Source organism: Eretmochelys imbricata, chromosome 1, assembly GCF_965152235.1.
Source record: "Eretmochelys imbricata isolate rEreImb1 chromosome 1, rEreImb1.hap1, whole genome shotgun sequence".
NCBI lineage: Eukaryota > Metazoa > Chordata > Testudines > Cheloniidae > Eretmochelys > Eretmochelys imbricata.
Window position 1 is genome coordinate 53479543 of NC_135572.1, and position 17209 is coordinate 53496751.

At 40.4% G+C, this 17209-nt stretch overlaps 1 protein-coding gene across 5 annotated transcripts in view; it reads right to left on the minus strand.

Annotated features, from left to right (window-relative positions):
- Positions 1 to 1972: 1972 nt before the first annotated feature.
- ALG5 (ALG5 dolichyl-phosphate beta-glucosyltransferase) overlaps positions 1973 to 17209 on the minus strand; it is a 49370-nt gene continuing 34133 nt past the window's right edge. For all 5 annotated transcript variants that reach the window (XM_077810351.1, XM_077810369.1, XM_077810361.1 and 2 more), the window contains 2 exons: positions 5216 to 5301; positions 1973 to 3324 (listed from right to left, as the gene is read on the minus strand). In XM_077810351.1, coding sequence (XP_077666477.1) covers positions 3212 to 3324; positions 5216 to 5301 — 199 coding nt within the window. In that variant the 3' untranslated portion in view covers positions 1973 to 3211. The remainder of the gene's footprint in view (positions 3325 to 5215; positions 5302 to 17209) is intronic.

Sequence of the window (17209 nt, forward strand, 5' to 3'; positions counted from 1 at the left end):
GAAGGCGTGTATGCCACAGTTAAGGATGTTCTGTACTTTTCAAACATTAATTCAGTTTAAATTTGCATCGCACCTGTGTAAAAACTAATTGTAAAACTAATCTGGGCATTTGTTTCCAGTTGGTATGGGAATGTCCTCAGATATTTGTTTTGAATTCTGCAACTGGTATATTGAATACAATTCTGCAGAATGAACTGGAGCCATCTCCTGCCTTTCGTTGCTGCCACTTCATCATTTTGTTCATTCTGCGCATTCCAAATGGATTGAAATTGCTTTATTACTTGTGCCCATGTGCACTGCCCTGAAATAATGCTGCAGTGTCATTGAGCCCATGGACTGAGAATATAGAGCTAAATTCAGGAGTTATACCAGTGATGGATTTGGCCTGTGATGTACTGTGTATCTGCAGAAAAGGTTATCTATCAAAAAAGATCAAAGTGAATCACTCTTCTTTACTGGAATAAACAAACTCCCAGGAAGTATCAGAATTATGTCATTTTATTGTCAAACACAATAAAAAGGCAGTTACTCACTTGTAATAGGCGTTCTTGGAGTCTCTTGCCTCTGCTGAGCCACATTTGGAACGGTTTAGCAATTAAATCCCTATCTCCTCTCTGCAGGAGAGCATGTAGACTTCAGACTCCACCAGGAGCTTTGTGGACTTCAGAAAATGTGTGGCACCCTCAAGACAGACCAACTGTAGTAAACAGTTTCAAAATTAACTCTCCAACTGTTCCAAAAATGCTGTATATGAACTTTTTTCAGACCAAATTTGTAATTTCCAGGTCAAGCTACTAAAAAAATTGAGAATATTTTATTAACAGAACAGAATTACTACTCAGGCTTTTTTCCTGCAGCAGTCATGTTCCAAATGTGCTAAAAGACAACATATGGAAAATGTCAGGGAAAAGAGTTTATTGTGAAGTTGCATTACAATGTATATCTATACACATTGTTAATGATGGAGTCTCTGCTCCACCATTGCTTCATATTATCCAATAATACTGGAAGAATCCTGAGTAAAAGAATTAGATGAATTTTAGGGCTTGTCAAAATTTAACAAAGAATTTATTGTTTTCTTTTTGAAAGGATATTTTTCTACAGAAAATGGCCAGTGAAAAAACCTTTTGATAAAGTTGACAGCTTTTTATTAAAAATTCTCTTTTGCAAAACTTTCTGCCACATTTATCAATTTTTGTCCAACGTTTTCAAAATCACTGATGTTTTTCGTTTACTGAAATCTTCATTACTGAAAACTATTTTCAGTAAAAGAAACATTTGGATAATGATTCAAAACCTGAAGATATTGATTAAAGTTCTGCAGAAAATTTTGGAGAAATGAAAGTAGGTCAATTCTGAAAGCTGTGAAACAAATAATTTTGAAGTTTGTTTTTTGCCAGCTTCATGATGAGATCTGATTATTTAAGCCTCTCATTTTAATTTTGTTATACACAGATTTATGATCAGTGTTGCTCAAATGCATAGTAATTTCCATAATCTAATATAATGGTTTTTACCGACAAATCCTGTGATATTTAATCTGGAAGGATTGCTTACTAATATTCTTTTAATGCAGGTATTTTGTGTGTAGTTTCCTTGGTTTAAAGAAAAACCCAACACCTGAATTCCCCTAGCCTCTTTCTAAGAAACTGCCAAAAATATTCAGTTGAAGTTTTCAAAATCAGACTGAGGCAGACACCTTGCATGGAAAACTGCAGCCCAAATGGTTAGTTTGAGAAAGTTATAAGCTTCTGAAAACATGATCTTATAATGGGAAACATCAAACAACCTTAACAGGCGATATTACCAGCCCTGCCTATCACATCAGTAGTGCATAGAACACTTACCACAAGTGAGCAGTTATCACTTTATTCTGGTTAATGCAGCAACCAGTCACATAACTCATTCAGCAGAAGTGACAGATCTATATGGACCAGAACACCAAAGGAAGTGAAGACTATAAAACAAAAACTGAACATGTTCATTGAGATTTTATTTCAGTACTACTTCATCCTCCAGAAAACTGAGGTAACCAAACCCTAGAAGTGTATAACAACTTGTAAAAGGAGAAAAGACAGATTCCAACTTAACATATCTGAAAGTACAACTGGTTGTACACTCCATTTTCTTTGCTTTAAACAAGCTCATGGGAACAACTTCTTAACAAAGTGTGAAACGTATTACCCTTTATGGTAGGATCAAGAAACTGGTTTACTTGTTTGGCTATCACAAATGAGTCTTTTTGACATTTGCCATTTTAAAGTTATGCTCCATGATAGGTTGAGATACTTTATCAGTAGAAAGCCCAGCCCTTAAAGCTGAAAGCTCATGACCTTCACAGCTAAAAACCAAACATCCTTAACGCACACGACACCCAGCAACTCCAAGGTGTCAGTCTGTTAGTATCAAACTACTTTCTCCCTGGCTTCTGTACAACAGTTCTTGAGGCTCCCAGTCTAGTACATATAATATTCACCTGAATGGCCAGATTGTATCTAATTGTAAAAGAAAGCATTTTAAAATTAAATGTGCTTTCTTTTGGAAATGTTATGGTCCATGGGGAGTGAATATGAAGTAAGATCTCAGACTTAAGTGTTCTAAATTGCAGGTCAAGACAGATTACAATTGGAATTTTATGAGATTACTGAACAAGTTCTCAGGAAAATAGTGCATTCGTTGTATAACACAGTAAAATCCATTAATATCAGCCATACCATTTAAAGATTTAAAATAATAGCCTAAATCCATAGAAGTAATTTAATACCACTATTACCAATTCCAAATCACAACATATATGTGTGTTCAAATACACAGAATCAAAAAGGGCTTTGGTCATCCACAATATTGCACTTCATGGGATATGGGCTCCTTTTAATGTGCATTAACGGGAATTCCAAGTGCACAGTGAGACAAAATCAGATTTGTTTATTTAATCTGAGTGAATTTAAGCAAGAACCTTTAAAGCTGCTACAGAACAAAAGAAAAAACAGATGCTGGGATCAAAACGTATGTTGTTTAAAGATGCTTTTTCTTTCAGATTATAGAAACATTTGACTATCGGCAATTTTATAAAATATAAGTACATTGCAAAAATGCAGTACATAACAGCAGCAATGAAGAGTAACCTCAGATTTCTTCAACATTTTAGTTCACTTGAAATAGTTCTCATGCTCCATTATGTGTAATAATGCATTTGGAGAATGTAAATAACCTAATCAGATTTGCTTGTTTCGAGACGCCAGGCACCAGTCAAATATCTCAGTCGTATAAAAAGAAGATCCCTGCCCATCTGCAGCCAGCTCCAAAAGGGAACCAGTTTTGAACCTATGGTTAATAAAAGATACAAAAAAATCAGAGGGACAACGTTTAAACAAGTGTTCACCTTCAATAAAGTTAACATCAGTAAGATAGATTTAACCAGAGAACATCTGCATTGTTAGCTTATTCAGCACCATGATTTAGCCCTTGACTTTAATAAACATTTCCATTTGAAAAGTTAATGCTTTATAATTTAAATTATATTTGAAATTATACTGAGAGTGGGACATTCTAGGTCAGAAATAGATAGTGGCTCAACATATGCAACAGTGGCATACGTACACAAATTTACTGCTGCACAATAAATCACACTTTGTTCAGGCAATGAGACTTAGAACCTGAGCAAAGGTAATTGGAAGAAAGCATGCGTTTGTTTTTTTTTCGTAAAAATCACTCAAGACACAATCTTAAAAGCACTAGCACAAACCCTACAACCTATCCTGAAGGATGACCCAACACTCTCACAAATCTTGGGAGACAGGCCAGTCCTTGCCTACAGACAGCCCCCCAACCTAAAGCGAATACTCACCAGCAACCACACACCACACAACAGAACCACTAACCCAGGAACCTATCCTTGCAACAAAGCCCGTTGCCAACTGTGCCCACATATCTATTCAGGGGACACCATCACAGGGCCTAATAACATCAGCCACACTATCAGAGGCTCGTTCACCTGCACATCTACCAATGTGATATATGCCATCATGTGCCAGCAATGCCCCTCTGCCATGTACATTGGTCAAACTGGACAGTCTCTACGTAAAAGAATAAATGGACACAAATCAGATGTCAAGAATAATAACATTCATAAACCAGTCGGAGAACACTTCAATCTCTCTGGTCACACGATTACAGACATGAAAGTTGCGATATTACAACAGAAAAACTTCAAAACCAGACTCCAGCGAGAGACTGTTGAATTGGAATTCATTTGCAAATTGGATACAATTAACTTAGGCTTGAATAGAGACTGGGAGTGGCTAAGTCATTATGCAAGGTAACCTATTTCCCCTTGTTTTTTCCTAGCCCGCCCCCCGCTCCCCCCCTTTCCTCAGACATTCTTGTTAAACCCTGGATTTGTGCTGGAAATGGCCCACCTTGATTATCATACACATTGTAAGGAGAGTGATCACTTTAGATAAGCTATTACCTAGATAAGCTATTACCAACAGGAGAGTGGGTTTGGGGGTGGGGTGGGGAGAAAACCTGGATTTGTGCTGGAAATGGCCCAACTTGATTATCATACACATTGTAAGGAGAGCGATCACTTTAGATAAGCTATTACCAGCAGGAGAGTGGGGTGGGGGGAGAGAAAACATTTTGTAGTGGTAAACACCCATTTTTTCATGGTTTGTATTTATAAGAACATCTTCTGTATTTTCCACAGTATGCATCCGATGAAGTGAGCTGTAGCTCACGAAAGCTTATGCTCAAATAAATTGGTTAGTCTCTAAGGTGCCACAAGTACTCCTTTTCTTTTTGCAAACAATTTAACTAACCCTTCTTCAATAGGGATAGACATCATGCTAGGTAGAATATGCTCTCTCTGTATCTTATAGCAGAGTTCCCTACAAGCTGGAAAGCAAAAGGCACTGTGAGAAACCTGAAGCAAAGAGGGTGACCTAGGGGAGCCTGTACATGGGAGAGGTGAGAGTTTTGGAGCCATCACAAGAAAGGGCCGGAGAAAGGAAGTATTGGAAGTGGAGCCATCAGGGGAAGCTGGCCAGCCTTACTGCCTTCAGGTCTTTTACAACTGGATGGCTGTATGAGGAGAAGGGTCAATGCAACAGGTCCTCAAGTTTGGAAAAAAGTGTGTCACTAGAGGATGATACAAAGGTATTGCTTTCTGGACTGACACTCAAGGGAATGGGAGGTGGGCAAGCAATTTACTCACCATCAATTTCAGTCCAGTTGACAGCAACCTCTGCTATTGGTATTTTCAAGAGCTGAGCTATGTAAAGAAGTTCCACATCAAATGCCCTGAAATAGAACAGGAAATAGTAAATTCATCTGTATTTATTTTCAGAAAAAAGACCACCGCAGTGTTAATTAAATCTCTGTTCTGGTGTAATTTAAGGCACTTAGTGTGGAGTTATCAAGTTTATACTGATACTCTGAAGGTCAGATTCACATGAAAGATCAATCCGTTATATAGCTGAATGACAGAAACTAGCCAGGGTACAGATTACAATACCTCATTGCACAACACATACATTAAAAGAAAGGATGAAGTGCTCGTATCAGCACTCACACTTTCCATTTGGTCACAGTCAAGATTTAGATCTTTCTAGAGCTTCCTTGCAGCACCAACCTACTACTCTAGTGTTTTCTCGGGTTTCAACTGCACCTGAAGCTCCTCTTCCCTTTCTTGATGCTGCTGTATGCTGATGTGAAACTCTCTCCTTGTTTTCTTTGAGTCAAAAACCAATGCAGAAGGGAAGTGAGGAAGCAGAGAAATGATGGGAGCTGAGGAACAGCTGGGAGTGCATATAAGAAACCATTATAGAGCCTTTTCACTCCTCAAGTCTATCATTTTTACTGGCAGGCTCTGCTCAGAAGAGATCCACTACTAGAACAGTTGGGGTAGCAGAGGTCAGGAGTAGGTGCACTGGCCAAGTTCACACAGTTTCTCATTGCACTATGTCTAGCACTAACGAACACCATAAGACCTACACTTAAGCATGAAGATTCACTCATTTCTTCACCCCACTTGTACAGCTAAAATTCCTCATCTGCTCAGCATTCTTCAGGCCTGGTTTTCATAACAGCTGAGCATCCATAGCTCTCACTGAGGTCAATGGGATACATGGATGATTGCTATTAGACATAAAGGACATGATTTTCAGTAAATAGCTATCTACATATAACTTGTGCATTGCAAGGGTGACTAGAGATAAATTTAAATCTCTAGTAAGTCAGTATTTCTCTATATTTAGTTGCATATACTAAGTACTGAACCCCAAATATTCTGACTTCTTGTTCACCTGTCATTAGGTTTCTCTTTACACTTAAACATTTGTTCTTAGACAGCCACGAGTAACAGAGGTCTTTTTTGAAACAGTTCAGGAATATTAAGTGTCTTATCTGAATTAAGATAATTTTATTTCAGACTTTCATATAGGTCACTCACAAATTCCCTGTTTCTTAACTATTTCTAGGCAACGACTAATTTTAAATGCCAAACATTTGTTAAAGAATGCGAACACTTATGCTCTAAGTCAATTGTTATTGATTTTTAGAGTGACATAAAACATTAGCACTTCCTTTTCAGCAACTGCATTGTCTAACTAATAAAAAGATATAGTTACATAAGACAATTTGTGCCTTCAACTGTCCAACCAGGATATCCATTATAGTCCTATTTGAAGTACCCTCTTGCTTTGATTTAAAAGACAACATATACATTACTATATTTCTATAAGAAGGCATTGAACCATTTCTGTTGTTAAAGGTTGGGGGAGGTTAAAAGTTTAAGTAAAGACAATTTTCAAGTTTAAAAGTTTTTCTTGGGGGCGGGGGAGGAAGAGGGTACCTGTTGAAAACTTCAGGAACTTGGTGGCCATAAGGCAGCTTTAGCTAAAGGGTGCATACCTCTTTTAACTCTCATATAACATCCAATATATTAAACTAATGAGAGGTGTTAGCTGCTAGTGACCAGGATGGATTTAAAAAAAATAATCATGATTTCAAAAATTTGTTTTCATGTTGTTAATTCTTTACTTTCTTCCTATTTTATAGCCTTAAATTGCTGAAGTGCGTGTTCTGTACCTAGTTCCTTAATTGGTTTCCTAATTATTAGTAGAATTCCAGATTTTACATAGTGGTTTTTTTTTTTTCACACTTAAAATGCTCATCTGTGCTGAAGAAGAAAAGTCCAGTCTCTAACATACCTACTGGAAGAATATCAAATACACAAATACAAGATTGATAAGCAAACAGTGCCAGCTATAATTGCAACCAACACCACTTTCCTGTATATATTGAACTTCCACAAGTCAAGAAAGCTGAAATACTTTACATAACCAGGCTGTACTCCTCCATCAGGGTTTTTAGTTTGAAGTCAATGGGATTTGTGCTCCCAAGTCACATAGGTACTTTTGAAAATACTACCATTAGGTCCTCAAAATACGGCTTGACAATTTTGGCCTCTGTGCCTGAAGAGTTCACAATAACTAGATGTGACAGAATTCAATTTGTATTTTTTGATAATTTCAATGGAGAATATCAATGTTTATTTTTAAGCATTTTTTTCGATTTTCATTTATCTAAATTTTCAGTCATGGGAAATTATGGGAGAGGGGTCAGACAATTATTTAATTACAGTAGATGCAGCAATTCAAAAAGTTAAAGCTCTAACTGTTAAAACACAAATTGTCAACATCATGTCAAAATATACAAAGTAAATATTCTCAAATCAAACTCTAATTTCTCAAGCAGCATTTTACTTACTTGGCCTATTTGTAAATTTAGATCATTATTGATGGAAATTTTGTTTGCAGTTTGTGTGTGTACTGTGGAAATTACATTTATCAACATTTACCAATAAAAATCTAATCTCACCAACCCTGTCACTCATTGTTAAAGTCTAAATAACTTTCATTGCTAACACTGAAGCAATTTTATTTTGATGAGACAAAGATTTTGTCCCCCTAGGAAGTGTGTAATAAAAATAAATTTTATCTGCGATGCTGCAAACACTTATGCACATGCTTAACTTTAAGCACCAGCAGTCCCACTGAAGTCAATTTGATCATTCAGGTAGACAGTTACATACCAGCTTAAGTGTTAGAAGGAGCGGAGCTTTAACTTTATATTTTATATTTTGCCAATAGCATTTGTAAAATGTAAATAATTTTTAAACCCTTACAGCACTGACATTCAAAGAAAATAAACAATCAATCATTTAGAATGTAGTTTGTTATACATTTTAATTTGAATTTGCCATAGCAAATTTTGAAATTAGTTTTACAAAGCCTCAGCTAGATTTTAAAAAGTTAAGCAATGCAAATCAGTCATTTAAATCACTCCCCACTGCTGCTGACTGCCTTTTTACTACAGCCTCTTTGAAAACAAGAGTTTGACTGGGGGAAATTAAAGAGTTTAAGATTTAAAAGAAACTCTTGCTTTTAAATAAAATTGTTAAATACCTATCTTGCTTCTGCCCCCTCCCCCCATCTAGGGCAAGATCCTTCCCCCTGCTCTAGACACTTTATGTTACATAAAAGTGCTGGCCAGAGAAGTGTAAAGGGGCCCATAAGTCCCATATTTGTCATGGGGAGGATTCCCCAGTGCAAGAATTGAGGAATGCAGCCATAAGGCTGTCCTCCCATGATCCCTTATGTGTCCCTGTGCAGGTGGTTTTCTGAAGGTGGGAGGAGCTGCATCAGACAACACTGAAAATTCCAGGAAGCATTGCAAGTTAACCCATAGGACAGCCTAGGGAGGCTGCTGTAATTTAGAGGAATTGTCTAAATTATGCTGAGGGACTCTCCAGCCCCCTTAACAGACCAGGATCAAGAGGGTGCAAAGATGTCTTAAAGCAGCTGCAGTTTCCACTCCCCTGGACTGCAAACTCTGAATCTTTCCTGTAATCTTTATGGTATTTTGACAGAGGCTATTGTAGAAAGGTGGTCAGTAGCATGCAAAAGAGACACAAGCCTCTGCAGATTGTCAGATGAGTTAGAAATGCTGCTTCCCCCATTCCACTCCAAACCACCCTCCTTTCAGACAAAACCGTACAGGACTTTAACATAATTAAAAATAATACATTACAATTAGTGAAGCAGCAAGAATATATCTCAAAATAGGTGCTAGTGCAGTAATCCAGAGAGACACCCCCATACAGTCAGATACCGCCACAGTCAAACACAAGTGATTACACATTGGCCTCCTCACTACATCACTAAAATAGGAAATTCAAACTAATGGTTTCCATGGCAACTGTAACTCAGCCATATTGCACATATATATTCAAAAAGCAGAACTATTAACATTACCCTGTACAACAATAGAAAAACGCAATAGGTGCAGAAGGCAGCCAAGTTAAGTTAGCTAGGGAACCAGAGGTTTGCAATAATCTCAAATCAAGATGACTTCAGAGTGGGAATAGGGCCCATTAGCTGCCACAAAAGCAGTTATCGAAGTAAATGAATTTGTCTGAATGTGCTGAATCTGTTCCAAGCGATGTTGCTGTTTAAAAATTGTTTAAAAAAAACCCAACAACCTACGAACAATTGAGAACTGAACACTGTTTATTAACCCTGCCTAATTACTCCAGTTTGTTCTATTGAAATTCTAGGTTTGTATTACTTGTCATTTCTGGCTGACATTTTAGATTTGTAAGCAAAGATATATTCATTTGTTATATTCACCTCTGAATAGCTGCAAACAAGCTTTTAGCTCTAATACAGTGGTCTCCAACCTTTTTACGCCCAAGATCACTTTTTGAATTTAAGGGCAGGATCTGCCCCTGCCCCGCTCACTCCATCCCCCCTCCCTCCCATGTCGCTTGCTCTCCTGCACCCTCACTCACTTTCACTGGGCTGAGGCAGGGGTTGGGGTGCAGGAGGGGGTAATGGGGTGCTGGCTCCGGGAGGGGGACACTTACCTCAGGCGGCTCCCAGTCGGCGGCGCAGCGGGGCTAAGGCAGGCTCCCTGCCTGTCCCAGCCCCACTCAGGCACATCAGCACATCCTCCCCATCATGAGCCGGGCCATCCTGCCAGCCTGTAGTGCACCATGTGGCCACACCGCTCCCGGAAGGGGACAACGGGCTTCCACGGCCCCTTGGGGAGGTACATGGTTCCATGTGCTGCCCCCCTCTGCAGGCACTGCCCCCACAGCTCCCATTGGCCACAGCTCTCCGTTCCCAGCCAATGGGAGCTGCGGGGGTGTGCTTGCAGGCAGGAGCAGCGCACGCAGACCCTTGCCTCCCCCCCACCCCCCACGGGGCCTCAGGGGTTGCTGGCCATTTCCGGGAGGGACATGCTGGCCACGGCAGGCAGCCCTGCTGTGCCACCATGGCTGGAGATCCCGATCGACTGGGAGAGTCTCCAGGATTGACCAGGCGTTCGACGGGTTGGTGACCACTGCTCTAATATGTTATAATTCCATAATACCCATTACATGTAGTAATTGACTAGAAATCTTAACAGGGACAGATCATTTAATTGTCCTATGTATTACACTGCACTAACTGGTCTAAAAATGCTGCTCAGCCTAGGGAACTAATGAACAGAGTTCAATCATCAGCTAAGCACTATTGTAAGTTTTACCACCTTATAGAAATTGATTAATGCAATGCCAGGACATCACTATCCTGCTGAAGTGACATTAAAAAAGAATTGTGAGCAAATTTTAGTGACCAGGAAAGTAAAGGACGAACATCCCTGGCAAGAAGGTGCTCCCTCCCCCTGACGGCATGTGATGATGAACATGTCCTAACCTTGAACCACTCCCTCCTCCCACGTTGAATGCATAAAGGAAAAGGACTCATGGGTGGGATACTACTGGGGTACATTTCAAGGTGTATGCATATCCACTATCAGAGTTAGTGAGGAAACAGATTGCAACGTATTCAGTAACATGATGAAAACTAGTTCTACATCTCGTCAGATCAGATGGTGCACTGGAATCTACTGTCTTTATCATCACAATATGAACAAGGGTGAACTAGCGGGGGCTTAATCTGGACAAGAGCAAAGTGACACTAGTGGATTTGGAGGTTGTAACCTTATTAGTTGGCAAGTGCGATATCTGCACCCAGATTAAGGGAGTGCACCTGCCATTTGCGACTCAGGTTCATAATCTTGGAGTTTTATGAGAGCCAGGACTGCTTTAGGAAGATCCAGTAGTGCACTTATTTTTAATTGTGTTCTAACACAGGTTAATGAGCACGATCTTAAATTGTAGCATAGACAAAGGAGTAAACATTTGTTCCTGGTCGTATTTAACCCTAGGAATTTGTTCCTTTACCTATGCTGCAATTTAAGATTGTTTTAGTTAACACATGTTAGAACACAATTTGAAACAGCTTGTGTGATATTCTGTACCTTGGGGCAGCGCCCTGTAACCCCCATATTCCTCATTTGTATATGACTGTGATCTTACATATGAAGCATGCCTTGTAAGGTATCAGGGAAAAGGTTATGACCTGCTGAAAGTCTTTTCTCTATCCATATATGTATATCATTAATGCATATGAAGTTATGAGAATTGTGTTCTATAGCTGTCACGAAAATAATGCTGTAAATTGGGGAATCAGCCAGATATTAGCTCACCAAAGGCAAGAGAAAGGAATGTAACCAACACCCGGGGCAGGGTATCAATCAAACCATCAACAGCCATTGTCCAGCAAAGGAGCTACAATTCAATGATTCACCTACATGAGGCCACAGCAGGGGAATTGCTCAACCTTGCCTGGAGACTCAGCAATGCCCCCAGACACGCCTGGACTTGTGGTCCCCAAGCACATGGGACTGAGGTTATAAAACAGACACACTGACTACATGGGGGGCCTTTTCTCCTGCCCCCACCTATGCTGCAAACAACAAAGACACTGAGAAGAAGACTGAAGATTCAAACAGAGGAGACTGACCCAGATTTAAGGGACAAATCTGTATATTAAGGACTGCAATATCCAGTGGGGTGAGAAAAACTGCTTAATATACTTGCTGCCAAGTCTAATAGGGTTGAGAGTTTACATTGCAAACTTATTTTTTTTCTTTTGGCAACTGACTTTTTGCCTATCACTTAAAATCTATCTTTTATAGTCAACACATTTGCTTAAGTGTGTATCTTTACCAGTGAGTTTGTATGAGGTGTGTGGCAAATTTGCTCTGGTTTACAAAGGCTGGTGAATATCCACTTTCCACTGATGAAGTGGTGAACCAATTAATAAATTTGCACTACTCATCTTGAGCAGTACAAGACGGTATATTCCTGGGGTACAGTACTGGGAGCTGGGGGGAATTTGCTCTGATGCCTGTCTCTGTGTGATTCATGAGTGGCTCTGGGAGCATTCATGCAATATAGCTGGGTGTGGGGCTCCACATGCTGTTGTGCTGAGTGATCACAGCTCCTGGAGGGGTTTGCTGCTGGTCACTAGCAAGGCATTGTGAGAGACAGGCAAGGCTGGAGAGAGTTCAGGGGGCACAGCGGTCCCACAGTCCTAGGCTGTATCCCGGGGATCCTGTCATAGCATGCACAAGCAATCTGTATCAATTTCCAAATCAACTGTGCTCAACTTCCAGTATGTTTATCCTGCCGGCCCTGCAAACTCACCCTGGGCTCTGAAACTCCAGCCCAGCTTTTTCCTGCTCGTGCATCATCACCAGCAACAAGTGTTTTCCAGGACAAAGTTAGGCCCTTTGTTATACATGTGAGACTATCTGGAATGTAGGCCTTATCTAGATTGGCAAGGGCGTGCTGGTATAGTTATAGTGGCAAACCCATTTAGTGGAGATATAGATTATACTAGCAAGAGTTCCCCAAATGAAAAGATACACTGGCAAATTTTTGTTGGTATGCCTGCAACTACACAAGGTTGCTTCATAGAATCATAGAATATCAGGGTTGGAAGGGACCTCAGGAGGTCATCTAGTCCAACCCCCTGCTCAGTGCAGGACCAATCCCCAACTAAATCATCCCAGCCAGGGCTTTGTCAAGCCTGACCTTAAAAATATCTAAGGAAGGAGATTCCACCACCTCCCTAGGTAACACATTCCAGTGCTTCACCACCTTCCTAGTGAAAAAAGTTTTTCCTAATATCCAACGTAAACCTCCCCCACTGCAACTTGAGACCATTACTCCTTGTTCTGTCATCAGCTACCACTGAGAACAGTCTAGATCCATCCTCTTTGGAACCTCCTTTCAGGTAGTTGAAAGCAGCTATCAAATCCCCCTTCATTCTTCTTTTCCACAGACTAAACAATCCCAGTTCCCTCAGCCTCTCCTCATAAGTCATGTGTTCCAGTCCCCTAATCATTTTTGTTGCCCTCCACTGGACGTTTTCCAATTTTTCCACATCCTTCTTGTAGTGTGGGGCCCAAAACTGGACACAGTACTCCAGATGAGGCCTCAACAATGTTGAATAGAGGGGAACGATCACGTCCCTCGATCTGCTGGCAATGCCCCTACTTATACATCCCAAAATCCCATTGGCCTTCTTGGCAACAAGGGCACACCGTTGACTCATATCCAGCTTCTCGTTCACTGTCACCCCTACGTCCTTTTCTGCAGAACTGCTGCCAAGCCATTCGGTCCCTAGTCTGTAGCGGTGCATGGGGTTCTTCCGTCCTAAGTGCAGGACTCTGCACTTGTCCTTGTTGAACCTCATCAGATTTCTTTTGGCCCAATCCTCTAATTTGTCTAGGGCCCTCTGTATCCTATCCCTACCCTCCAGCGTATCTACCTCTCCTCCCAGTTTAGTGTCATCTGCAAACTTGCTGAGGGTGCAATCCACACCATCCTCCAGATCATTTATGAAGATATTGAACAAAACCGGCCCGAGGACCGACCCTTGGGGCACTCCACTCGATACCGGCTGCCAACTAGACTAGTCATTGATCACTACCCATTGAGCCCGACAATCTAGCCAACTTTCTATCCACCTTATAGTCCATTCATCCAGCCCATACTTCTTTAACTTGCTGGCAAGAATACCATGGGAGACCATGTCAAAAGCTTTGCTAAATTCAAGGAACAACACATCCACCGCTTTCCCCTCATCCACAGAGCCAGTTATCTCGTCATAGAAGGCAATTAGATTAGTCAGGCATGACTTGCCCCTGGTGAATCCATACTGACTGTTCCTGATCACTTTCCTCTCCTCTAAGTGCTTCAGAATTGATTCCTTGAGGACCTGCTCCATGATTTTTCCAGGGACTGAGGTGAGGCTGACTGGCCTGTAGTTCCCCAGATCCTCCTCCTTCCCTTTTTTAAAGATTGGCACTACATTAGCCTTTTTCCAGTCATCCGGGACTTCCCCAGATTGCCATGAGTTTTCAAAGATAATGGCCAATGGCTCTGCAATCACATCCGCCAACTCCTTTAGCACTCTCGGATGCAGCGCATCCAGCCCCATGGACTTGTGCTCATCCAGTTTTTCTAAATAGTCCCGAACCACTTCTTTCTTCACAGAGGGCTGATCACCTCCACCCCATGCTGTGCTGCCCAGTGCAGTAGTCTGGGAGCTGACCTTGTTCGTGAAGACAGAGGCAAAAAAAGCATTGAGTACATTAGCTTTTCCTACATCCTCTGTCACTAGGTTGCCTCCCTCATTCAGTAAGGGGCCCACACTTTCCTTGGCTTTCTTCTTGTTGCTAACATACCTGAAGAAACCCTTCTTGTTACTCTTAACATCTCTTGCTAGCTGCAACTCCAGGTGTGATTTGGCCTTCCTGATTTCACTCCTGCATCCCTGAGCAATATTTTTATACTATTCCCTGGTCATTTGTCCAATCTTCCACTTCTCGTAAGCTTCTTTTTTGTTTCCCCCAACCCCTTCCCCTGGTATAGCTATGTCGGTTAGGGAAGTGGTTTGTTTAGGTTTTTTTTTTTTTTTTAAACCTCTCCTAGCCGACAGTTAAGTTTAGGCCAGGCCTTAGTTAACAAATAACTCTGCAGCAAATCCAACTCATTCCCTTATTTGTATTGGCTCTGCAGGACTAAGAGGAGGGACAAAACTTGTGTCACTTAAGCGAGCGGATAGCGAGCGGATACAGCAAGACTTGGATCTGTGGAATAAGAAGGTGCCATTTTACCAGTAATATTTGAGATAAAAGTGCACACTTAGTGCTTATATTGGAGAAACAAATGAAAGTTAATTATTTTTACAATGTTCACTAGCTCAGCATAATTTTAAGAAGAAACAGTTGGTACCACAACACGAGGCACCCTCTTCAGGCAAAATTATACAAACAAAATGTTTCTTTCCATCAATCAGCTGTGAGTTGCCTAACAAACATAAATTTAACCTATCACAGAGGTACAGAAAGCATCTAATTGTCAATCATTGAGAGGAATAAAAAATACACTTGGAATTTCCCTAATGTGACTAGAATCCAGTATGAGGCAGGATCCATCAAACAACACCTGGAATATTTGATTCCTTCCTGCAGGGAAAGGAATCCAAGATGCAAGGAACTTTTAAGAGATCCCTTTGGGTCAGAAAAGGACAGTATTTCTGACTTAAAATTTACTATCTGCCAGTGTAGCCATCTGATTGGCTAAACTTCCTTCAGTAGTTTATGGTTTTAAAAAAGAAAAACAAAAGAAAAAACAGATCATCTTTCAGGTTAAGATTGTAGTTGTAGAAATAGAAATATCTTCTCTTTAAATCTGGAAACAAGTAATTCCCAACTGTATCTGTTATGCTTTTAATATAAGCCTTTTAACTTTTTTTTTTAAGTTTAAATTTAAAAAATGTGCATATTCTATTTCTGAGAAATAGATTAGTGGTTTAATCAGATTCAAAGCCTAAAACAAAGCATATGCTCTTTGTTTGGAGATTGCTCTCATTTCAGATCAATGTCAAAACTTAGCTGTATCGGAAATAAATTTCAAAAACATTTGGTTTGTACTGGTATGTATGCAAAAGACTATCCAAAAGGCAGCTTTAAAAATAATCCCAAAAAAATCTCCCCCCTTTAATTCTAAATAGAATGCATACATAGTAACTTATAATGCTATGAGACAACTACAATGCTCCTTTATATGGCTTTGCATGTCTAGAATACCTTTTGTCTATGGATTTCAAAACACTTTACAAACAATGAAAGGAGTTTAAAAACACCCCACGCTAGTTTACCTAGGCACTTCTATGGCCCTCATCATGATAGTATCTGAGCACCTAAAGTATTTCAATTCTACCCATGTTTTCCTGTTTGTGAGCACCTATACATCAAATTCAGATATAGCAAATAAGAGTTTGTGCTCTCAGACTGCTGAAAGATTTAATATTAAGGAGAAGGAGATGCTCTGGTCAATAACTGTGAAACTGAAATAGAAAGGTGGAAGTGGTAAGACACAAAGAGATCCAATTCAAGTTAACATTTGGATCTGATTTTCAGGAGGGTTTTTTTGACATCCCATCTCTCCCCCCCCGCCCCCATGGCATGGGATGAGAAAACAGAAACAAAAGGCTCCATTTAAAAGGTGTTGGTGAAGAAACACTGAAAATACTGTAACCATTCCTTTTTGGTGGCTTGCTAGCTACTTAAAAACAAAAGTTTTAAAACCTTTCACTCCGTCCAGTCTAGCAGCAGGACATCTACGCTGTTTACATTAAGAAAAGGAGTACTTGTGGCACCTTAGAGACTAACCAATTTATTTGAGCATAAGCTTTCGTGAGCTGCAGCTCACCTCACGAAAGCTTATGCTCAAATAAATTGGGTTAGTCTCTAAGGCGCCACAAGTACTCCATTCCTTTTTGCGAATACAGACTAACACGGCTGTTACTCTGAAAACTGTTTACATTGCCACATATATTGTTAGTGAAAGATATCTGGCTCACAACTGAGAGAGAATGTGCTCTCAACACTCATTTCTTCAGTGAGGTATGTTAACAGGCTGCTGAGAGAGACAAAAATAAATCTAGCTATCTCTTGGATAACTGCTTCTCTTTTCAGGAGCAGCACTGACAGGGTCCAGTGCTCCAAAAGAAGACGCGGCACTCTCTCCTGCTGCCCTGCTAATTCAGCACTTGCTTTCTCTAGCATGCACAAAAGGCTGCTTCTCCCTTTATCTGAGGGGAGGAATTCCTGGGGCCTTGCCTGCAGGAGCAGCTGGCCTCCTCCATATATGCAAGAAGCTCAGCATGGAGTCACTTTGAACTACAAAACTGGATGTTGGTTCAGTAGTTTCTCCCCAGCCTTCACTCCTCTCAGGACT